The sequence below is a fragment of the Mytilus trossulus genome, chromosome 3, assembly GCF_036588685.1.
Source record: "Mytilus trossulus isolate FHL-02 chromosome 3, PNRI_Mtr1.1.1.hap1, whole genome shotgun sequence".
Classification (NCBI taxonomy): domain Eukaryota; kingdom Metazoa; phylum Mollusca; class Bivalvia; order Mytilida; family Mytilidae; genus Mytilus; species Mytilus trossulus.
The window spans coordinates 14,970,173-14,993,176 of NC_086375.1; the positions used below are offsets into that span (position 1 = coordinate 14,970,173).

The following is a 23,004-nucleotide window of genomic DNA, read 5'->3' on the forward strand; positions in this document are numbered from 1 at the left end:
AGTTAACATTTATCATTACATTTCAGTTCTATCTCCATCTCAACCAAGTGCAATGGCCCAAGCTGCTAGTGGTGGTTATGAAATCCCAGCTCGGCTACGTACCCTTCACAACCTAGTCATCCAGTATGCCTCACAAGGACGATACGAAGTAGCAGTACCCCTATGTAAACAAGCATTAGAAGATTTAGAAAAGACCAGCGGCCATGATCATCCTGATGTAGCTACCATGTTAAACATTTTGGCTCTTGTATACAGGTAAAATTGATGTATAAGATTGCAGAAAGTGGTACAATGTATGTAAGCCATTTTGAAAATATTTAGGTCATACAACAAATTCTATGTCAATGATGAAGAAACAGCAATTTCAATTCTTGAAAACTACATGAGATGCATTGAAAAAAATATTTTATTAAATCACCCTAATAAGATTCAGAAAAGAGCAATTTCAGTATTTGAAAAGTACATAAGAGGCATTGAATAAAATCTTAGTTCAAATCACCCTAATGTTCTTTTATGTACTGTTCATTCACACCAGCAAGGAATTTGTGAAAATCGACCAGTGATTATCCTGTAGGCAGACTGATATAAATATAATCATGATAATGCTATTGAATCAGTGTTATTGATTATACAACAGATCACAAGGTTATTACAGCTGGTGCTTTATACTTCAATTCATCAATAAATATATATGTAAAAAATCTTATAAATTTATATATTAAAAATAGGTGTGTGTTTGCTGTTGCAGTAGTATTAAAACAAGGGTGTTTGATTTAGAACCCAAAATAATTTTTGATGTACTCATGTGTTATGTGGGGATATTCCTGATAAACTGTGCCATCTTGAAATTTGATGGAAACGATAAGGGTTGATGTAAAAACAAATGTCTGACACAAAAAAGGTTGTCATAAAATTAGGGTTGACACAAAAATCAGGGTTGAAACAGAAATTACTTTTTTGGTAACAAGAAACACATATTTTTCATTGATCCTTGTATAATAAAAATGCTTTGATTTCTTTTCCAAATCTTGTCAGATGATAGGGACAGTAATCATGGTAATAAAACCTTGATTTTCTCACTCAATTTCTAGTACAGTGCCGTTTAAAAACGATGTCATTAATCTCTTTTTATTTGATTGATTTTGTTTGCTGCTGCTATTTTTGTAGAGATCAAGGAAAATATAAAGAGGCTGGTAATCTCCTTCACGATGCCTTAAAAATACGGGAAAAAACATTAGGATATGATCATCCTGCAGTGAGTCCATTATTGATATATGAATCTCAGGGAGATAGTTTGATATATGTAGCCAGCAAGAAGGTAAAATATTCAGAGAAATTCGTAAAAATTAGACCTGAATGCTTAAGAATTATAAATTCACAAAAGTTTTGAGCGAAATTTGTGAAGATTTAAAAAAAAATTGAATCTCAACCAATTCCAAATTGAATTTTCTCTGTTTGCTGCACTGTTATTATACATCAAACTTTCTCCCATCTGTTGAACATCAAATTGATATTAATGTATACAATGTGTGATTTGAAATTTGCAGAGACCAAGGAAAATATAAAGAAGCTGCAAACCTGTTGAACGATGCTTTAGGCATTCGTGAGAAAACGTTAGGAAATGATCACCCAGCAGTGAGTTCTTGTACTGCATGTATAACCCATGGTGGCTCATGTTGTACCCAGTAACAAACATCACCTGTGCATTGTCATTCTCACAAACTCATTAAATTCTTTTCATCTCACAAAGACAGACATTTTCCTCTGCAAATTCCTATCATTTCAAGATGCAATGCTCTGCAAATCTTTTCATTCAAGAGGCAAACAATTTCTGCTTTCTCACAAAGCTAAGCAAGTTTTTCCTTTCAAGAATTTGTTATTTATAACCTTTAAATTTGTTCTCTTTATAAAACATTCATTGATCTATGCACTTCTTATTTCTGCTAATTACAGAGCTATAATGTATTAGTAGTATGCATTCATTAACACTTGCAAGTAATCCACAAATTTCACAGAAAATGTGAATTAACTGTTAAAGAATGAAAATGTTCCTCAACTGCAAATTTGCATTCACTTCTTTGAAATATTTTGTTTTCATAAATAGTCATTTAATATAAACAATGGAAACCCATTTTAGGTAAAAAGTAAGAATGTTTCAAAGACGTTAAAAGACCTTATCCTGTAATTTAAAACAATGTACAGGTGGTGTTAAGCGGAATACCTGTTTATTTTGGTGTTTATAGTTACCTGTTTATAATTTTCTAGTCAATTTTATACGGAGAAAGATTGGAAATTAGAGGATATGACGGTTTTATAGTTAATTCTAAAAAAAATATATGAAATTAAAATGTGTGCATGAATTCATAACTAATTACAGCTGATTGCATTGAGTGTGTAGGTAAAGGTAATATCTTTGGTTAGCTTGCTTGCTAGCTATACTGTGAAGTCATTATCAGGTTAGGTATTCTACTGTCCTTTTGATGTAGCCTAGTCCTACAGATTGGTTATCTGTCGGACTAGTATACTTTTAATGGAGGGTAGTTTACTTAACCTTATGACTTCACAATTCAGCTAGCAAGCAAGCTAACCAAAGATATAACCTTGACCTACACACTCAATACAATCGGTTGTAATGTTTAATATTTAGCTAATTTGGTTCTTTGTTTAACTCTGAGGGAGTGGGCTAAAGTAAAAAAAAAGGAAATGAAAAATTGTTTTTTGATTTGTTTTATTTTTAAAGGTGTGAAAAGGTTTTCATTTGTGCAAAAACTGTTTATTGTACTGTAAATTTGTTCTTTTTAATATATTGTCAAAGCATGAATTATTGTGTTACATGTTTCAGTTTCATGAAAAAAGTTCTAAAAGCATTCCAAAATGTTTGCTGAATTTCTAACTAATATAGCTTTAGTTGTTTTGTTGGTTAGATAAATCATTTTTGCTAGTCCTTATTTAGATTTATCTTTCTGATTCACTAAAAGATAAAAGCATGGAAAAAAGCTTTCAACCTTAAGATCATAGTAGTTTTTTTGAACAACAATAAATAGTATAAAAATATCTTTGCATTGTGGTGAAAAGGAATGACTAATATTTAATTGTTTTAATTTGTGACTGTACTTTGTTAAGAGTTTTAAACCCTATTTAGTTTCAAAGGGATTAAATATTGTCATAAATTACACACTATTATTCATAATATTAATATACATGTATATTATAATGGAACAAATACATGCACTTGTATACACCTGTATATCTTAACATATAATACTACATAATTTGCAAGTGTATATTTTTACCTGAAATTTGTATTGGCCCTTGTCAAATAACAATTCCACAATCTCCAGTTGTCAGTGATACTTTTCAATGTCTTTGTTCCTTTTATTATTATGTAATCACCTTTCAAAAATAATGTTTTTCTTTTCTCCTAATTTGATGCGGTGACATTTCATTTAACTGTGTCCTCACCAGAAAATTGGAAGGTGCAAAATACTTACTTTATTAAAAAATTTACAAAAGTATGTATAATTTCTTAAACTTAAAGGCAAAAACAAACTAGTAAACCAAAAAAATAGTCATGACTGAATAGTGCTATATGTAATGCAGTATTTGGGCCTAGGTAATGTTTTTGATCTCAAAATACATTTTCTATCTAAAAATAGCTGACTGGCTTTACTGGGATTAAAGAGGTTTGAAGATTTTCAAATATCTATATTTTTCCAGCAAAAAATCATATCATATACATTGTTTAATTTCAAAGTTGTAATCTTTAATCATTTGTTACATTGACAGGTAGCTGCAACATTAAATAATTTGGCTGTGTTATATGGCAAGAGAGGGAAATATAAAGAAGCAGAACCTTTATGTAAACGTGCTTTAGAAATAAGAGAAAAGGTGAGTATTACCATATTGGGGATATTAAGTATAGAAAAATGTATTTTCTGTTTGCATGGAGCTTTCCAATTCATTTAAATGCAGATTTAACATTTTATATAAATGATCATCATTTTTCTGTCAGATTGTATTTAAAATCAAAAGATGATTTTGCAAAACATTTTATTTCAGTTCCTATTCCTTCCCATATTGTCTTTATTTAATTTATTTACTAAAATAAGCTTAATTGACAGACCTTTGGCTATCAGCAAAGTTTAATATATAAAGACCATTGTTGATGCAGTTAAAGCTATTTTTTCATCAAATATGCCTTTGCAATTCATCTTTTATATAAAAAAAAAAAAAAAAAAAAAAACCTAGTGCAATGCAATATATTGAACCTAGCTCCTCTTTGTTGAAAAAATGTCATTAAAAGTTATTATTTGATTTTAGAATTTTTAGCTTCTTTTTTTTCAAAATATAATTTAACTGTCTTTTGTTCATAATTGTTCAATCCAGATTTTATTTGAAACATCTTTTTATTAGTGTTGGACAATTCAGAATTAGAAGCCTGTTCAACTTATCCTTTTAGATTGACTCCTAAATTGACCATTCCAATGCAACATTAATTATTATGTTCATTTGATCAGATAACACAACAAATTTCAGGAAATCAATTTCATGATTGACATTCGTGTGACCAATTTCATAACTTGATCTAGGTGTTTTCTCTTTCAATGGCATACAAATGAAATTAACAGTTTTTGTATTTGAAGATTCAAAACCATTAAATAATGAATTGATGTCCTCAAATATTCAGAAAATACTATAAACTCTTATATTGATATTAAGTCAGACAATGAACTTTCTATGGTATATTTAAATTCTTTGTATTTATATTTTTAACATTATTTTAACAGGTACTTGGTAAAGATCATCCAGATGTTGCCAAACAGCTTAATAACTTGGCTCTTTTATGTCAAAATCAAGGAAAATATGAAGAGGTAAACATTCCTCAAATAGTTAACATTAGAGCATCAAAATAACTTGGGATTATATTCGTTTAACGTGAATAACAAAAGATTAAAGACAAACATATTAGTGATTGATAGATGTCAATGATTGATGTTTAATTTGAGACTTCTGTCTTGTCAACTCCCAAGTAATTCATGACATCTTGTGTTGCATAAGTTTATTTAACTAAGATGTGAGGTATACATCAATGAGATGGCACCCAGTGACGTAAAATCTGGAAAAAACCCAACTAAAAGACATAATTTCAAAATTCAGTCATATTTTTTTGGAATAAAACCTGAAAACTATTGGATCATAATAATTTTAGACAATAGAATGTAAATGTTTTATAAATCGGACAAACAATTACTGTAAACCAACTTATTAGATTAGATAAATAACGCAAATTTAAATCGTCGCGAATATGTATTCCTTGGATCTTTTCTTATTTAAACACCTGAAATAAATTAGAAAATCACAAAATTAAATAGCGTCGAAGTGGCCTAGATAGGACTAAACGCGAAATTAAGTATCCGCGAAAATAAGTTGGTTTACAGTATTTTGGGTTAAATTCATTTATGATGTAAAGGTATTTATTGTGATTTCTCCAGGTAGAACAGTACTATCAAAGAGCTTTAGAAATATATGAAAGTAAATTAGGTCCAGACGATCCAAATGTTGCTAAAACCAAGAATAATTTGGTAAGGATGACAATGTTGTCTTGTGCCTTACCCAAGAAGAACATGTATTTGGATGTTGTAAATTGCATGTGGCTAAATTTTATTTTGTTTTGAAATATATTATGTTTTCACACAGAGGGGTTTCAAGTGATGGGTAATTTCAGGGGTGATTTATGGGGTTTAGGATAATGTTTATAGCACAAGTTTGGTCTTATATTTTGGGGAAATATTCCTGCTTTAAAAAAGGGAAATGTTTGGGGATTTTATGCACAGAAAGCACATTTTGGCATAGATTTAAGCAGATTTTAGTTTGCTGTAGGTATGTCATAAAAGAGGATCATATTCTTTATAGAGAAAATTGAATAATCTCTTTTAACAATCATTAACTCTTAGCTGAAAAATAATATGTTTAGAGAAGCAATCAGCATATGAAATAATTTGGTTTCTGTTAAAATTTCCTTGTTGACTTTGGTACTCTTGGATTCCCATAGTAGCAAACCCCATCTCTTGAAAAGTTCCACCTGTGTGAAGACATAAACCTGTTTATATGGAATTTTTTTTTTGCTTGGTTTATATGTTGTGTTTTGCATGATTTTGGTTGATTTTACAGGTTGAGCATTATTATAGAAGAGCTTTAGAAATTTATTTGAAACGTTTAGGTACAGACGATCCTAATGTTTCTAAAACAAAAAATAATTTGGTAAGGTTTTATTTTAGTTATTTACTCTTTTTGCCTTTGTTTACTTTCTTTATGTTTTAATTTTATATTTTGTTGTTGGTAAAATACAACCATTCATATATCTGTACTATAATTAAAAGTTTGCAAAAAAAACAAATTTCTAAAATTCTCCCAAATAAAAAAATGAAAAAACTTTTTATTTGAAATTTCTGTAAGAGAAATACAAAATTAGAATTAAATTTCAATTTCAATTTCGTAGAGCTAGCTTGCAGTTTAGATTTGTGTTACAGAAAAATTTACCCATCCTTTTAAAAAATGTTTAAAAGACTTTGGAAATAGTTGAGAAAATTGGAGAAGATTCTTTGTTGTTCGAGTTTTTCATCTGTCCAAAAGCTAGGATAAGTTGACATTAATTTAGTGCAAAAACACTAAGCTAGTATCTATTAGTGGGCTGTTTTTAATGCATAAGTGATGAAACATACAAGAAATCTATCCTTGTTTTATTTTGACCTCATTATCATCAATATCAATCCTATTTATAGATCATTCCAATAACATACATACACATATAGTAATGCAGCTTTTATAGAGCTTATTATTTGGGAATTTTGTGTATATAGTGCTTATAATATAAGGATTTCGTGTAAGGAGAGAAAGCATACATTAGCAACTAAAAAAAAATCTATCATGTTTCACAATTTTAAATTGCAAGTTTAGTATTCTGTGTAAAGGTTTAATTATCCATGTACAATTCTCTATGTTTTGTTTTGTTTTTATTTTTATTATTTTTATGTGATCAGTCAAAATTAAATAGCCCCTCCCATGCTAGTTAATATTTACCCCTTACCAGCATGAAAAAAACAAAAGACTTGATAATCAAAAGTTAGTACAATGTGATTAAAATACATATGCAGATCTATATAGAGATTATGATGGTATTTTACATTATTAAATGCATGATTGATGATTAAAAAATCTTTAGAATTCTATAAACACTGGAGCAATACATAAATATATGCAGATCTGTATAACCATGATAACAGAGATTAGGATATTATTTCATAATAATTAATATAAATATTACTGGAAATCTAAAAATAACCCACAAAATACTGAAAATGTTCTTTGCTTGTTTCCCCCCCCTGTAGCTTGAAAACTTTATTGTTGAAAAAAAATGTTTTTAAGTTGTGTAATGACCAAATTGATTCTTACTTGATACCTTTTAGACAACATTAAAAAAATTGTGTGTGATAAGTTTAGAGATATTTTATACAAAAATTAGTTATTTGAATTAAAATGATTCAACATTATTTGTCCAAACTTTTTCTGTGAAATAATTATTTCTGATTTTGAGTAAAGAACTGTCAAATTTGAGATAAAGAATTGTTAAATTTGAGATAAAGAATTGTTAAATTTGAGATAAAGAATTTTGAAATAATTGAAATAACTAAGTTGGAGTACTCCATGAATGAAAGTTAAATTATATGATATTTTTACACACACTTATACTATTCCAGGCATCAGCTTATTTAAAACAAGGAAAATATAAGTTAGCTGAAGCTTTATATAAAGAAGTACTTACCAGAGCACATGAAAAAGAATTTGGAAAAGTGGACGGTAAGCTTTATAATGAACTGATACATGATATTTAGTATATTTCAGATAGAGTTACCCTTATCAAATAGTTTCATGTACAGGCAGTACATTATTAACTTGCTTTAAAAGGTATCATAAAGAAGATAAGATTTTATAATTTCCATTTATATCACTAACATAGGTTGGGGCACAGTATTAAATGTTGCAAATATGTTCAGAGTGCAATGAAAAAACATATTTCTGTAAACGCTCCTATCTTAAGAATATGTATTAACAATTGGTAGTAAAATCTTTTGGAATTTTAAATCTCAAAGTTATAGATAAATTTATGTTAAGTATTTGGTACCAATTAATGTAAGATTGAGAAAGGAAATGGGAGAATCTGTCAAAGAGAGAACTACCCGACTAAATGGCAGAAAACAGCCTAAAGCCATCAATAGGTCCTTTACACAGTGAGAAAATCCTGCACCTAGAGGCGGGCTTCAGCTGGCCCCTTAGCCAAAAATGTGTACTAGTTCAGTAAAAAAAGATGTCTCTTATTTCAACTTTTCTTTGTTTCAGGTGATAATAAACCTATATGGATGCAAGCTGAGGAAAGGGAAGAAAATAAGGTAAGCAGACGTACAACTTTAGATGACGGGTCAACTGTTGATACAAGTCTTCTAATACCGTATAGCGGGTTATTTTCGCGGGGTGTAAATATTCGCTTATTTTCGCGGATAGAAGAAAATCGCCAAAATATATTCCGCCAAATTAAAGGTGTACATGCAAAGGTATTAATAAAAGTTTTCATCCGCCAAAATAATAACCGCTAAAATATTTCGTATACCTTGTTCAATGAAAATCGCGAAATTTTACACCCGCGAAAATAACCCGCTATACGGTAGTTTTGATTGCAGATTTACCAATGTTATGTAGAGAATGTTTTGTTTTAAATGAAATATATTGTGTGCAATAAAAACACTTTACAAATATAATGCAACTGGATTTACCTTCATTAGGGATGCTCAAAACCTAAACATTTGAAAGTTACTGAATGCATTAATGTCCTCAAACGTGAAGAACTATATGACCAAAAAGGACCTAACCAGATTGCAAATTTGCCTGAGGGAGTCCGTTCTAAATTTTCTAAACAATTTCCTAATTAATGAAAAGGGTCATCTATGTAAGGCCAGAGATACTGGCCAAGGCCATTGAATACCTTTGTAATTATATGTTTGAACGTAGTTGAGTTAATCGTATATAGTTCCGAAAAAGATAGCTCATTTTAGTTTTATAGGTGATAAATATCATAGAGAGAAATATATAAGCTTTTCTAAATAAAAAAACATTATGTTTGTAGCGATAAACAGCTAATGATTTGATATCAATTCCTCAATGGCCAAAAAAACACTATTAAAAAGTAAAATAACAACCAAACTGAGGAAAATTCAAAACGGAAAGTCCCTAATCAAATAGCAAAATCAAAAACTCAGATACATCAAACAGATGGATAAAAACTGTCATACTCCTGACTTGGTACAGGCATTTTCTTATTTAGATACAAACAGCATGTAGCTTTCGACATGCTGAAAGTCTTATGTATAAACTACACAACTGAATATGGCGTTTATTATTGTAGATAAGATTTAGTAAGGTAATATCTTTCTAAATTTATTTATGTTATATTACAGGGAAAATTGAAAGATGGTACACCAATGCCTGAGTATGGGGGTTGGCATAAAACTGCAAAAATAGACAGGTTGGTTTAAATTGTTTTCTATGGTCCTTGTTTGCTATTCATCAAGTTCATCTCTCTTATTGTATACACTACAAAAAGTTAAAGGCAACTTCAATAAATGTTTGAACATTTTGCTGAAAAACTCTTTATCCCTGTTGTTTTTTTACTTTTCATTGATCTTTCTATTTTCAATTTAGGCTGCTATTTCAAGCCCAAAGTTATAACCTAAATTTGAAAAGTTGGATAACATAAATATGTCAGTTTTGATCTGTATGTTGTATCGTCTCAGGGTTCTCACTAAGGCGAGTCCATGAGTCCTGGACTCAAAATCTGTCTGGACCAAAGCTCTACTGCATCTAGGAAAACAGCCACTGCCAATTATTATTTAAAGAGTCCCCAATCCAATTGCAATTATTTATTTAACAGTGGTTAGCAGATAAAAAATAATATAGAGCTTTCATTGCATTTTTTTCCCCACCCATTATTAACCCTTTCTGTTTGTCATATTATGCTTAAATAATTAGTGGTCGATGGCATCATTCTGCTGTTTACAAGTCACCAATAAATAAAGTATAAGTACTTCGTTATAAAATCTAAATACCAACATTATAATCATTATGTCTTTATTTTTTTACAGTCCCACAGTTTCCACAACATTAAAAAATTTGGGCGCTTTATACCGTCGTCAGGGAAAATATGAAGCTGCCGAAACATTAGAGGAGTGTGCAATGCGGTCCAAGAAAAATGTAAGTAGCTTGGAATGATTGTGAATGTTGATATTTATATAATATGAAAACTTTTTGTATATCTGTGTTGGGTTTGTTTCTTTGATATGTTCAGTTTGATTTTCTTACTTTTAGAAATCATTTAGAGTTAGGGATCATTTTGAAGAGAAAGATTGAAGATTGGATATTTAAGCTACTTTTGGTCATAAACTTAATGCTCTTTTAAAACACAAAAATCTAAATATGACAGGTCCTATAGCTGTTGAAAAGCAATGAAATAAGTCTTTGAATTGAAACCAACTGGTTAAAACCACAATGTTCAACTTATACAAAGAAAACTTTACTGTCTTGATTTATAGTTATGAATTCCAAAAGTCATATATGCTATGAAGAAAAATCAGATGAAAATGTGCAAAAATTAAATCAGATAAGACTTATATAACAAAATAGTTAAAATGTTTACTTTGTAAAACAGATTCTTGCTATTAACTATAAGGGCTATTCCAGAAAAAATGTATTGGTGTGAGGCGTTTGGAGGCACTTATATTATTGTTGTATTGGTGGGGTCAGGTCACAAAGTTCAAATTATGTCTGGGCAATAGCCATTATTAAAGTGTCTTCAAGCACCCCACATAGTTTTTTTTCTGGATTAGCACTAATAGCAATTAAAACTTATTGTAAGTTTATTTAGGATTGTATGTTTTGGTACAAAGACTGATAAAAATGTAGAAAAGTCAATTTTCATATATACACGTGTATTTGAAAAATAAAAAAGATTTTACAGACTTTACCCAAGCTAAATGAAAAGCAAATAAAAATTTTCTATGATATCTGTGTTTACATTTGACTGAACAGGCATGACATGTCTTTTATTGAATGCGTTTAAGAGTTGTATGATTTAGACATAAAGCACAGTATAGAGACAATACTTTATAAATCAAAATGGTCACCATCATTTGTACTTAGAGGCACATATTTCAGATGACAATACTCATACAAAGAAATAGAAGAATTCTTTTGATGCACTTATTAAAAATGAAAGATTATACTGATTTTTATATCGGTGTAAAATATTTAAGTTTAAATGAGATTAAAGGTTAATTATTTTAATGCCTAACCAAAATGCTGTTTTATTTTCACTGGAAAAAATGAAGTGAAAAAATATGCAAGAAATCAAGCATTGTGGTTTCACAGTAAATATATATCAGTGCTGAACTTGGGCTGATACAATGTTACTTTTTAGCACGCTGTTTCTTAGTACTGTTTTGATTTAGGCCATGAGAAAGAAATAAAGACATCTAGATTTGTAACTCTCAAATTGTCTCCCTTTGAAAACTAAGCTAGATTAGGTTTGCTTTTAAGATATGAACTTGACCAGCTAAAGTAATAATGAAAAGGAAAAGTTGTTGGCAAAATGAAGATTATATAAAATTTATGTTACATATTAAAAAAAAAACTTATTGAAATTTAGAGTTTGAAATATTGGAAAGACACATCTAGAAATGTAGATTTTATTTCTGCTGATTTATTTACTACATGTTCATTACATTTTGTGATTGAATTGTAAATGATTTCTTTTATAAACATTTGTGTGTATTAATTCGTATGTTCTATTCATAAATGTGTTTTTTTTTAGTAACTGTGGATTCATATATAGTGGGGTACACATTTTTTGTGACAAATTACCTATCAGATGGTATCTGATATGTTAAAAAACCCTGAAATCAAATTTGCACAAATATATAATTTTCCGCTTCTCCTTCTCCTTAAAAAATAATGCCCAGGAAAATAAATGAATCCACAGTATTAAAATTGATTTAGTAGTTTATATATATTGATTGTCAATATTTAGCAAGTGTGATATACTCTTTGAAATTTTGTATGTAAGATTTCTTTAGTTAGTTAGGTCGTCCCAGCATATGTATCTTGCATTTACTACCACAAAAATTCCTCTTTACATGAGATGCTCACATTATTTTCTTGTCAGTGAAAAACTTTTTAGGTATTAAAACTATTTTAAGTTTACTATACCACATAACAATTTAACACAAGCATGAGAAGGAGGCTGATTTTGGCATGTGTTTGTTTCTTATTGTATATCTAGATTATTCCAGTGAGCTGTTTCTTGGCAGAAAAGACGACAAAAATTTGTCTTAACTGAATCCAGATGATGTTCTAATTGTAATGTTTTGTTAACTAATAAATATCTTCTAAGATGCTTTCTCTGTCTATAAAATGCAAGGCAAGATTAACATTTGGGGTACTTGAGAAAGGCAAGGTATCGTAACATTGGGGTAGTTTTGAAAGGCAAGGCAAGACATTCGTTTTTATTTCCCTGACACATTTTGGTTTTCTGATAGGCCTTAGATGTTGTCAAACAACAGACCAACTTAACCGACATAGGCAGTGAATATACAAACAACAACCGACGGAGATCGGCCAGCCGAGATAGAGTTCTCAAAGGCTCTATGGAAAACATATCTCACAATAATTCTACGGAATACGATGACGTAAGTATCATTTGTTTCCGGTAAGTATAAGTATTGCACAGCCAAAATCTTTTAGATTTAGAAACCCCGTCATTTTTCCACATCCTCCTGCTGTTCATTTTGTTTGCTATTTATAATTTCATTTAGTTCATGCTTTCCTGGAATGGTTATTTCCCCTTATTTTTTATTTATTTGGAGGATAGTATTTTTTCACCATTTTTGTTATAATTTTATTTTGTAAAGTTAAATACTATTTTTTCTTAAATTCTGATTGGTGATTGCTATATAACAGTGATCTGTTTGCATGCCCTAACCCTGCATGTCTTAAAATTTCTTGGAATTAAAAGACCTTAAGTTTAAATATAGAATTGAACATTTTATTCAAATTATTTTGTACCATAAAAAGTTTTGTACTAAAAAAAAGGTAACAGCATCTAATTTCAAACTTGTCCCTGGAATGAAGAGAATGCAATAACAAATTATCGTGCTTTTAACTGCGGCTTCAATGAATGAATAAGAAAAGGGTTGTTGCTAGGTTTTTCAAAGCTTGGTTATTTTTGCATGAGTGCAAAGTCTTTACTTCAGCGTGCATGCATCCTGCTAATTTTTCACTTCGATGGTTTTTCTTTCACATTAATAAAGTAAATGCATTGTATTAAGTAGTATTGTGACAAGCTGTTAAATTCGACCTGAACTATATATGTATATGCACGTGTGATATTCCCGAAATGTAGCTTGCTATTTATTAACAGTGACGTAACTTAATTTATGGCTGTGTTGTACTTATACTACCTTAAAGTCTACCTTGTCACAATATTTTTACAAATATTTGGCAGAAAATTTTCACAAAAAATTGTTTTAAATGTTCAGAGAAAAAAAGCTTTGAAAATTGATAATTGCAGACTTTGAGTTTCCTTGGTTTATTTTAAGTTCAAACATCTCGGTTGTTTTTTGCATTTTTTGTCCAAACTTTTGTTTCCATCATTTAAATTATTACATTCAAATTACGTAGGGCAAATTAAAGAGAAGTGGGTCTTTTTCCAAACTACGAGCCTCGATACGACGTAGCAGTGCAAAACTGGTGCAGAAATTAAAAGGAAAAGGTGACGAGAATTCTGGGAGGTAAGTTGCTATGGTGATGGAGGAATTGTGGGTAACCTACATTGGAAGTCCTTCATCTGTTGCTTTAATCTTGCCTTGCATTTATATATTGTAAACAGTATAAAGTGTTGTAAACACAAATTTGGTAAGCGGATATCAGTGTGTAACGTTCCCATTCTTTTTTAATTTGGTGGTTACTTTTTTTATGAACCCTACTCACTTTTAAAGCTTGCAGCTTTATAGAGCAGTTTGTTATTTGTAAAAGATGTTAACAATTGTATTACTGCATATTATAATTGCCTACATTTTACTAAAAATTACTTGTACATGTACTTTTATAATTGCAATGGTAAGGTTATTTTTAGATGTGAAAAACGTGTAATTTAACAAAACATCTTTTAGAACTAGAAAAATATATATGAAAAATTAGATAATCTTAAATAATGATGAAAAAATGTAGAAAATGTCACCAGTTACTTTAGGTCAAGTTGAAGTAATTTTACAGTAGAAATGTCCCACTAATTTGATTCTATGGACAGTTGTACAACTTGTTGGGAATATTCAAAATTTTAAAGGGGTTTATTATAAAAGGTGTTTTAAATGTTGTGTGGAATGCTTTTTTAACTTGAGAGCAACCTTTACATATACAGATAAAATTTTCGTAGATGATTTAATTTTATTTTAATGAACCTAAGATCTGATAGCAAGTTTTATTTTGTGTGTCAAATAGATTAAATTGTATCAAAGTTTCTGCATACTAGTGCAAAGCCCTGTTATTTGTATGCCCCACCTACAATAGAAGAGGGACATTATGTTCTCTGGGCTGTGCGGCCGTCCATTTATTTGTTTATTAGTCATCCGTCTATCCTGCTTTAGGTTAAGGCAGTCTTATTAACTTGAAACTTTAGTACACATGTTCCCTATGATATGATCTTTCTAATTAAAATGCCAAATCAGGATTTTGAGTTTTGCAGTAAAATCTCCAATCTTATAATATTTTTAATTCACAACTCTTTTTCTTTATTTAGCATAAAAAGTTAAGATAATTTAGGGCCACAAAGACTTTTCAAAATTGATTCATTGTTGATTGTTAAATTGAATTGCATTCACTTATAGTAAAGGCTATCAGGGACAGCTTAAGACATTTTTACAGGGTCCTTATTTTAGGTTGGTTAGTGGCTGTCATACAGGTAGAAACTGTTGTGGGTTCAGGAGTTACTGTTCCTGATGGATTCTAGAAAAAATATCTTCTTTCTACATCTTAATTGTTATTCCTTTCAATCAGCCATTTTCAAGTAATGTTGGTTTCCAATTTCAAACACATGGGGATTCCAACCATATGTCCCCAAAAGCATTGATCAGTGAAAAAAACGAGGGTTCCATCCACAGGCTATCTTGCATACTCTTCGGACATTTCAAAAGTAAGAAAAATGCTGGATAAAAGCTATGGAATAGAGTTTTACGAGGCATTAAATTACTGCAACTTGACCTTAATTGTTTTGGCCATTCTGTCAGTTTTGACACATATTTGGTTTTGAATTTTTGTACATTTAAAAATATCTTTTTACCAAAGATTTGTTAAAGAAAGTTGTGTTTTTGTAGTGAGCCTGTTTTGGTCTTCACGCTCTCTGATTGCAATAGCAGGTATTACTTTCTATAGACAATATAACACATGCTAATAACTTGCTAGTCGTGTATAACATTAGAACGTCTTGTTTTTCTGGCCTTTAAAAAGTCACCTCAAAATAATTTTCTTCTCTTCTCCTTCATATATCCTTTCTCTAGGTTTAGGATTTGAAATTTTTCACAAAAGTAGAAATGGTGTGTTATTTTATTTTTGTTTTGGCACTGTTTCTTTGCATAATGCCATTTTTTTTCTTAAAAGTGATTACAGTTCTATTATAAGAAAATTTGTATATGAGTTTGACTGGTATTGCAAATGAGTATGTCTTTTTCAATCTCAATATTTAATTTGGCCTTGATGACTTTTTTAAGGCATTTTGACAATTTTTTAAAGATTCTGTGGGAATTTTTACTAGCCTGACAAGTTGTTTATTGGTCTTGGAGTAGGGGGCTTGTAGTTAATGCTGCAGATCGCACACAAACTTAAGATACCGATTTGTTGAAATCCATTTTATTCAATTTAAGTAACACTGATAAGGTTTTTTTTGTGGATTTTCAGATTTTTTTTATAGGAATATATTAATATTTATTTGGAAATGGTAGGTGGTTTGTATTTAGATAAGGATTTTGCTATATCATCTTCACTTAAAAGATTTTTTTTCCCAATTGAAAAGATTTATTTTTTCTCCATGGGCTATATGGACTTACCTAACCTCTACTAAAATTAACTCTTGGTGGGTTGAGGTTTCATTAAATGGGGGACAAATCCTTACCAGACTTATAAATGTAATTTCTTTTGGAAACTTGAAAGTGGAATTATAAAGCCCAGATGTTAGATGAAAATCTTATAATTTAAATCACACAAAAGGGAAAATGAAAATTATAAGTCCAAATAAATACTGTAAATTCATAAATTATTGCCTGCACATGTTACTGAGATTGCTAAACAATTAACAGAAATACTAGATTAATTCTTTGGAATTCAGAAAATGCTATATTCAAATAATCCTTTGAAAATATAAAATTCAAGTTTTATTAACATTCACCTATCCCATTGCAATTTTGAAATAAAAATAAAACAACATCTCAATAATTTCTGAATTTACAGTAGATACAAAAACCATGAAGGAAAAAATTATTCCTTGAGATAAAAAAAGTAATATTTTGACCCGCATGAAATTAATAAACAAGAAAGACACTTTTTTTCGGTTAGGTTTATCTTGACTATTGATAGAGCAAACATAACAAGGATCTGGTTTAACATATAGACCTCTTATAGATATAGACTTGCATGATGTGATTCCATATTAATATTCTGATTTATTATAACAGTTGGTATTACTATGAACAAAATACCCCTCTACCTCGTTATTGGGGTACAAATGATGGGGATACTAACGATATGTCGGGAAGGAGGTTTGTAATATTGGTTTGTCCCTTGTATCACTAATCCTAAATATACATTTGTATATCTGCACTTGACATTCAGCTTTTCAGACCGCTAGACCATCTACATGTGGATTTTATCAAGCATTGAAATATTTTAGATAATTGGAATTTATTTCCAAATTCCATTTTAAATTCCAATTACAAAATTGAATATGACTTTCCACTTGTTCCATATTTGATTGATAAAAGGAACATTTTTGGAAATTCAGATTTAAATTTTTTTTAAATCTGAAAAAAAAGTTTGGATGTTCAAATTTATATATCATGTATATTGAAAATTAAACTTTTGATATTTTTGATTTAAATTTTGAAATAACAAATTCTTCTTTTAAAAAGTTTTATAATACACACTTTGTTGTAGAACTATTTATTTTATGCTTGATAAAATCCAAGATCATGTTTTTTCCAGCTTATATAGATCTCGGATAGACAAAATATTTGGTTATAATGTGTATTTCAGATATTTTGTCTAGACTACTTATGCAGATTATAGAAATATTAATTAATGATATGGTTAATTACAGGGTTATTACTTAAGAATTTAATCTATGAACATGTCAAAATCAGCCTCATAAATCTAGCTTGTGTTGTATTATCTTATTATAAATTGATATATAATATATAAGTATAAATGTATTCATTAGGAAGTATATGGATTGAGTATGTTAAAAATAAATATGTTTTTAGATTAGATATATGTATATTTTTTTAGAATAATTTTTTGAAAGATGCACACCTAAACATGAACAGTTTTCAACACAAAATGCCTGCACTAAATGCGTTCCTTATATATAGAGCAGATTTCATCACAGCATCAACCTGTATAGAATTACCGAGAAAATAACATTTAAAAATAATTGCTTAAATAGAAAGTTTTGGTTAAAATGAGTCAAGATTTAAGAAAAACATTTGTTCCATGGTTAATTGGTCTGGGTACAGTGTACCTGATTGATGAAGAGAAATGTAAATTCAGAAATTCACATTCTTGCTGTATGGCAGTAGAAAGGCATTTTCAATTGTTTATGTTTTTATTGATTTAATGATAACTTTGATGTTGACCTTTGTATTTTCAGTATGAAAAGAGCAAGCTCCATGTCGGTGCTCAACACAAATAGTAAAGAGGAAAAATTAAGTGTAAGTATCAAATCATTATTATTAACATGTTGATTTCTATGTTATTTGGTGTCTGTGAAGAGTATCTTGTGAAGTGGTATTATTGGCAATCATACCACATCTTCTTTTTTCTATGAGGTTGTTTCTGTTTCTTCCTGTGACAAAAATTTTCATTTCAACTTGACCTTATATAACAACCAGCATCCTATGTATCATTGTTGTATGAATTAAGAACTTCATTCATACAAATAGTAAATAATTTTTGAAAGATGGTAATAAGCATGAAAGTGCTAGTTTTATGGTATTGATAAACCAAAAAAAAAAAAGATGTGGTATGAATTCCAACAAGGCACCACAAGAGACCAAATGACACAGAAATTAACAACTATAGATCACCATACGCCCTTCAACAAAAAACAAAATTGTGATCATGCTTATATTTTTTTTACTTGATTTAAACATAAAAATATATGAAAAATAAAAAAAATATATACTTGAAAAGTATATTTCTGCAAATCAAGAATTACATAATTAACAACATGGGGTATTTAGAAATAAAGATATATGATCAGACTGAATATAGATATGACCATGGATTTCAAACCTTTCAACTCATATAAGTCCATGTATAACCAAATAACAATGGTGGCCTTCTGATGTGTACAGCTCTGCCAGATTGTTGTATATTTTACACATTCACCGTTTCCATTCTCAATTTTATTAGATTTTTTTTTTTAATTTCAGGAAAGTAGGCGTTCTTATGGTGATTTACGACAAGGACGGACTGCCAGTTCAGATCAACTCATTAATCGACCATTTTGACAACAGCTATAGTTTTAGACTACATGTACAATAATGCAATATTTGACAAGCTTTTTTTGAGATTTTAATTTGTGGGCATCGTCAGATTTCGTCTTGCCGCTTTCAGATTCAGTTCTTGTAAATATGGCATTTTACGCCATTAATCCAATGTAATTTATTTATTCCATATTTTAACATTATATCTCAGTAATGGTGTCTTATCATAACAAATTTAGATGGGGCAAGGGTAGGCAACTCCGTATTGACAAGAGTTCATTCCAAATGTATCATACAGCGCTTCCATCAATCACTCATTAGAATGCATCATAGTGTGAAAATGTGTTTAATCTCAATTTAGTAGATACAAACAGAAGATAACTCAAGCATGATTGGAAATTTAAAAAAAAATCAAGTTGAAAAGATTCCATCCATTTTGAGCACTTTGGATAAAAACATCATTTGCTTTATAAAAGATCGACAGGATGTAAATTGAATGACAATATTATAATTATTTAAATTGAGTCATAATTAGCTGCGTTCATGTCAGTAAACGTAGTTTGTTTTAGGAAACAATGTTGCAGAATTTTTCCAAGTTTCTTCCAACTTGCTGTAAAAAACAAAATGTATCAAATGTGAAATCATCAATATTTATGAATGTTGTGGTTTTCAGAATTCTTTTTCAGTCTTTCAAATTTTGTGCAAATTCTTTTAAAACGATTGAGTGGTCAAATAGTTCACTGTTACAGAAGAATAAACAGTGATTGCTTACTTAGATATAAATGATTTCTCCATATAGTGTATTAGCCTTGAATATTTCATGAGGTGTATAAATTGAATAAAAGACTGGTGTGTTTATTATGTAATAATTAATCATAACACAATTAGACTGGAAATATTATAGGCACAGATCAGTTTAAAACTGGATTTTCTTTGACAAATAGTTATAACTCATTTTATTTTGTTGTATGTTCCACATGTTAAATTCTCCAAGGATATATTCCACAATTCAGAATCACGTTATTATGTACATACAAAAGATACAGCGTTTGAATGAATCATTATCAAGTATTCCATATTAAGCTTCATTAAAATGAAATATTTGAGAGCCAGTTATAACTAGTGTCCACCATTTCAGAACCTAAATTATTGTGGGTAATTTATTTGTTCATACCTCAAAATAAAAATAACATGTCATTGGTTGAATTCCAATTGTTTATGATGTTGTTAGCCAATCACAACCTTTTGGTGTAGAATATTACCCAGAATTCAATAGATTCTAAATAGGCAAATTGTTCATTCCTTTCTCTGTAAATATTGGAAAAATTAAGGATGTTGACATTTTTATTAAGATTTTTCCAAAAGGAACAAAAAAGATAAAAATAAAACCGTTGTTAGGCTGTATATGTAGGCTTAGATACTCAATTCATAAGGATGATCTCATCATAAAATGTAGTCTTACATCATATCTAAAAATAAACCAAGAAGTTAATAATGATACCCAGGATTCAAGATCTCAAACTCAGAAAAGATCTTACTACAATAGAAAGTTCAAAAGTTCAAAATATATGTATATATGCTGGTAGTAGTAAATTGGTTATATTTAGAGAAATAACACTTTAATGGTGATAAACCACATTCATTTGAGTTATTGTGGGTTATATTATTAATTTCTACAGGTCTCTTTCCCATGCTATTTGCTATTTTTGGTTAATGGTAAAAGCTTTGTGTAATAAGGTATTAAGAAATGCGTTATGATACTTTGCTATTTGACTTCATTCCATGACAAAGTGCTAAATAGGCCAGATAAGATAAGTTTCTTGATTCTCATCCTTCTACCTTTCTTTTGTCCAGACACATATATCATTTTGTTCCATCTTTTGACAGAGAATTGCTAGTTTTAGTATGAAAAAGAATCCCCATCCATCATTTTTAGGGTGGGAGTAGTGAAGTCCATCAGAGCTGAACTTTTGAGAATCTCATCAGGACATGGTTGGGGGTATTTTTAATACGTATGAATTTAGATTTTTTTAAGAACTATAACTTCAGTGCCCAATAGAATAAGTTTCAACAATACTTACTAAAAATTGATGAGAATCTAGGAATTAGTTTTTTATTTGGCCTTAATGAAATGTACTATATGTTGAGCATGCTGTAATGTACTACCCATTTTAATTCCTAAATCAACACAGTTTTGACTTATCAACTTTAAAGCATTGGAGGTTGAGCCACTGCTGGTAGTACATTAAGTATGGACCGTTAAAAGATAAGATGATACAAATTTGTTTTTATTTTATATTAGAGATGTAATCTCAATGCCACAATGAAGAGAACCCCAATTTTTGTCACAAAGATACTTATTTTTTCCCCTTGACATATCAGAAATATTGTTTCACTGAGCTGACAAATATCATAGAATTTCTCTAAAGAAAATTTCTTTATCAGATAATCAGATAAGCTTGCATCTATATGGTTCATAACTTCATCTAACTTTTCATTTCTTGTTTTAATGGCAAGCCAATATTTTCACAAATGACTTGTAAGGCATATCCAAATAAAAGTCACCCTGTTTTGACAAATAGTATTGAAAATATAGATTCTGTTGGCTATGGTTTACTGACAGATATTACTTTGAGCTCACATTGTTAAATAGGGCTCTGTCAATGAATTACTTAATACTGTCAAAATAAGTGGGTATTAGTGTAATCTAGGTATTTTGACCTTCAATGTTAAAATTATATTTCAGTGGTATTTTTAAACACATTGTATTTGTAGAATAATTTTATTAAGCAAAATGATAAACTTGATGATTGTTGAAGTTTTGTTTGCTGAATTTATGTGATAAAAGTAAGATTGTATAAGGTGCCAATATCTATCTTTTCATTTGTAGACATGAAACTTTCTTATTTTTAATTTTTAAGGTTTAGTCATCTTCATTATAAATTGATTGATATTTAGTGAGATTTTTAGGGTAAATTGATAAATTTATTATGTAGAAAATAATTTCATGGAACTATATGTTCTATTCATTAGAATTTTTAGTCAATTCAAATTGAAAGAAAATATATATAAACACATTGTAAATGGCAAAAATAGGTCAGAACTGATATTTGTTTATATCAATTGATAAGAAAAATTATCTATTCATGAATTTTCATATGCAGCATCAGAAATCATTTCAAAACAATTGGCTGCAAGCTTGAAAAAGTGGCACTGTACAAATTTATAGAGGAGTTTGCCTTTATTATACGTATGTTAGGTTGATTAAAGTGCTATAGGTTTTATTTGATGGTTTTATGCCTTGTTTGACTGTATGAATGTGTATGAATGCACTGCCTGGTGATAGTATAATTTGTGTCAAGCTTATTGTGTACAAATATGAACAACTTTCCATTGTTAATTTATTAAACAATATGTAAGATGATTTAGACTTGTCTTCCTTTGTGCCTTTTAAGTATACGCATATCACTTCACTTGGTTATCATAAAAAAAATAGACAATTAAGAGCCTAACATAATAACAAGGGATTATTTCAGTTTTCTATTTCTATTTCTTTAATGCAACCATTGCGACATGGGGAGAAATAAGACTTAAGTATTACCCTGTACATTGGAACATCCCTAAAAAAAGTTTCATTGAGATTTTTGAATGCCTCTATTGCATCTTCTATTGTCTCTATTGTTGGTTTACTGTCTGAAATTTCTGAAGCACTACTACTTTCGTAGACGTACAGCTGTGATTTGACTTTTTCCCATTTGATCTTAGGATTGATTATGTTATTATTTTGATTTGTATGTTTCAATGGATGATGATGCTGAAGAACTAGTTTTATTGTGTCATGATCAGATACATTGGATATTATTTCCAATTTCAAGGACTGTATTTTTAAATAAATCTTGATATAAGAAATAGTCGATGGCAGTTGTATCACAGCCATTTGAATGAATAAAGAGGCTACCAGTATACTTTGTATTGAAATCATGTTCGTTTATGAAGTCTGACACAGGTCTTTCTTTGTGATGTTGGACTGTTTACAATATCCTCATTAAAGTCCTACAATGAGTATTTGATGGGTATGTTTAAACGTACTGACTATTTCATGTAACTGAGCAATACAGACTTGCAAATCCTTCATCCTATAAGAGGCAAG

The 23,004-nt window shown here is 29.6% G+C and overlaps 1 protein-coding gene across 14 annotated transcripts in view; it reads left to right on the top strand.

The window, feature by feature from the left end:
- Positions 1-22,278, top strand: part of LOC134710227 (kinesin light chain-like) — a 38,170-nt gene extending 15,892 nt beyond the window's left edge. For 4 of the 14 annotated variants that reach the window (XM_063570485.1, XM_063570489.1, XM_063570481.1 and 1 more), the window contains 14 exons: positions 27-255; positions 1,548-1,635; positions 3,787-3,888; positions 4,788-4,871; positions 6,172-6,261; positions 7,758-7,857; positions 8,398-8,447; positions 9,510-9,577; positions 10,194-10,302; positions 12,642-12,791; positions 13,783-13,892; positions 15,474-15,515; positions 18,017-18,077; positions 18,801-22,278. In XM_063570485.1, the coding sequence (XP_063426555.1) occupies positions 27-255; positions 1,548-1,635; positions 3,787-3,888; positions 4,788-4,871; positions 6,172-6,261; positions 7,758-7,857; positions 8,398-8,447; positions 9,510-9,577; positions 10,194-10,302; positions 12,642-12,791; positions 13,783-13,892; positions 15,474-15,515; positions 18,017-18,077; positions 18,801-18,878 (1,361 nt within the window). In that variant the 3' untranslated portion in view covers positions 18,879-22,278. Of the gene's footprint in view, positions 1-26; positions 256-1,167; positions 1,256-1,547; positions 1,636-3,786; positions 3,889-4,787; positions 4,872-5,492; positions 5,583-6,171; positions 6,262-7,757; positions 7,858-8,397; positions 8,448-9,509; positions 9,578-10,193; positions 10,303-12,641; positions 12,792-13,782; positions 13,893-15,473; positions 15,516-16,826; positions 17,009-18,016; positions 18,078-18,800 lie in introns of those variants that run through there. The other 10 variants (XM_063570482.1, XM_063570486.1, XM_063570483.1 and 7 more) reach the window with 9 other exon arrangements.
- Positions 22,279-23,004: the final 726 nt, after the last annotated feature.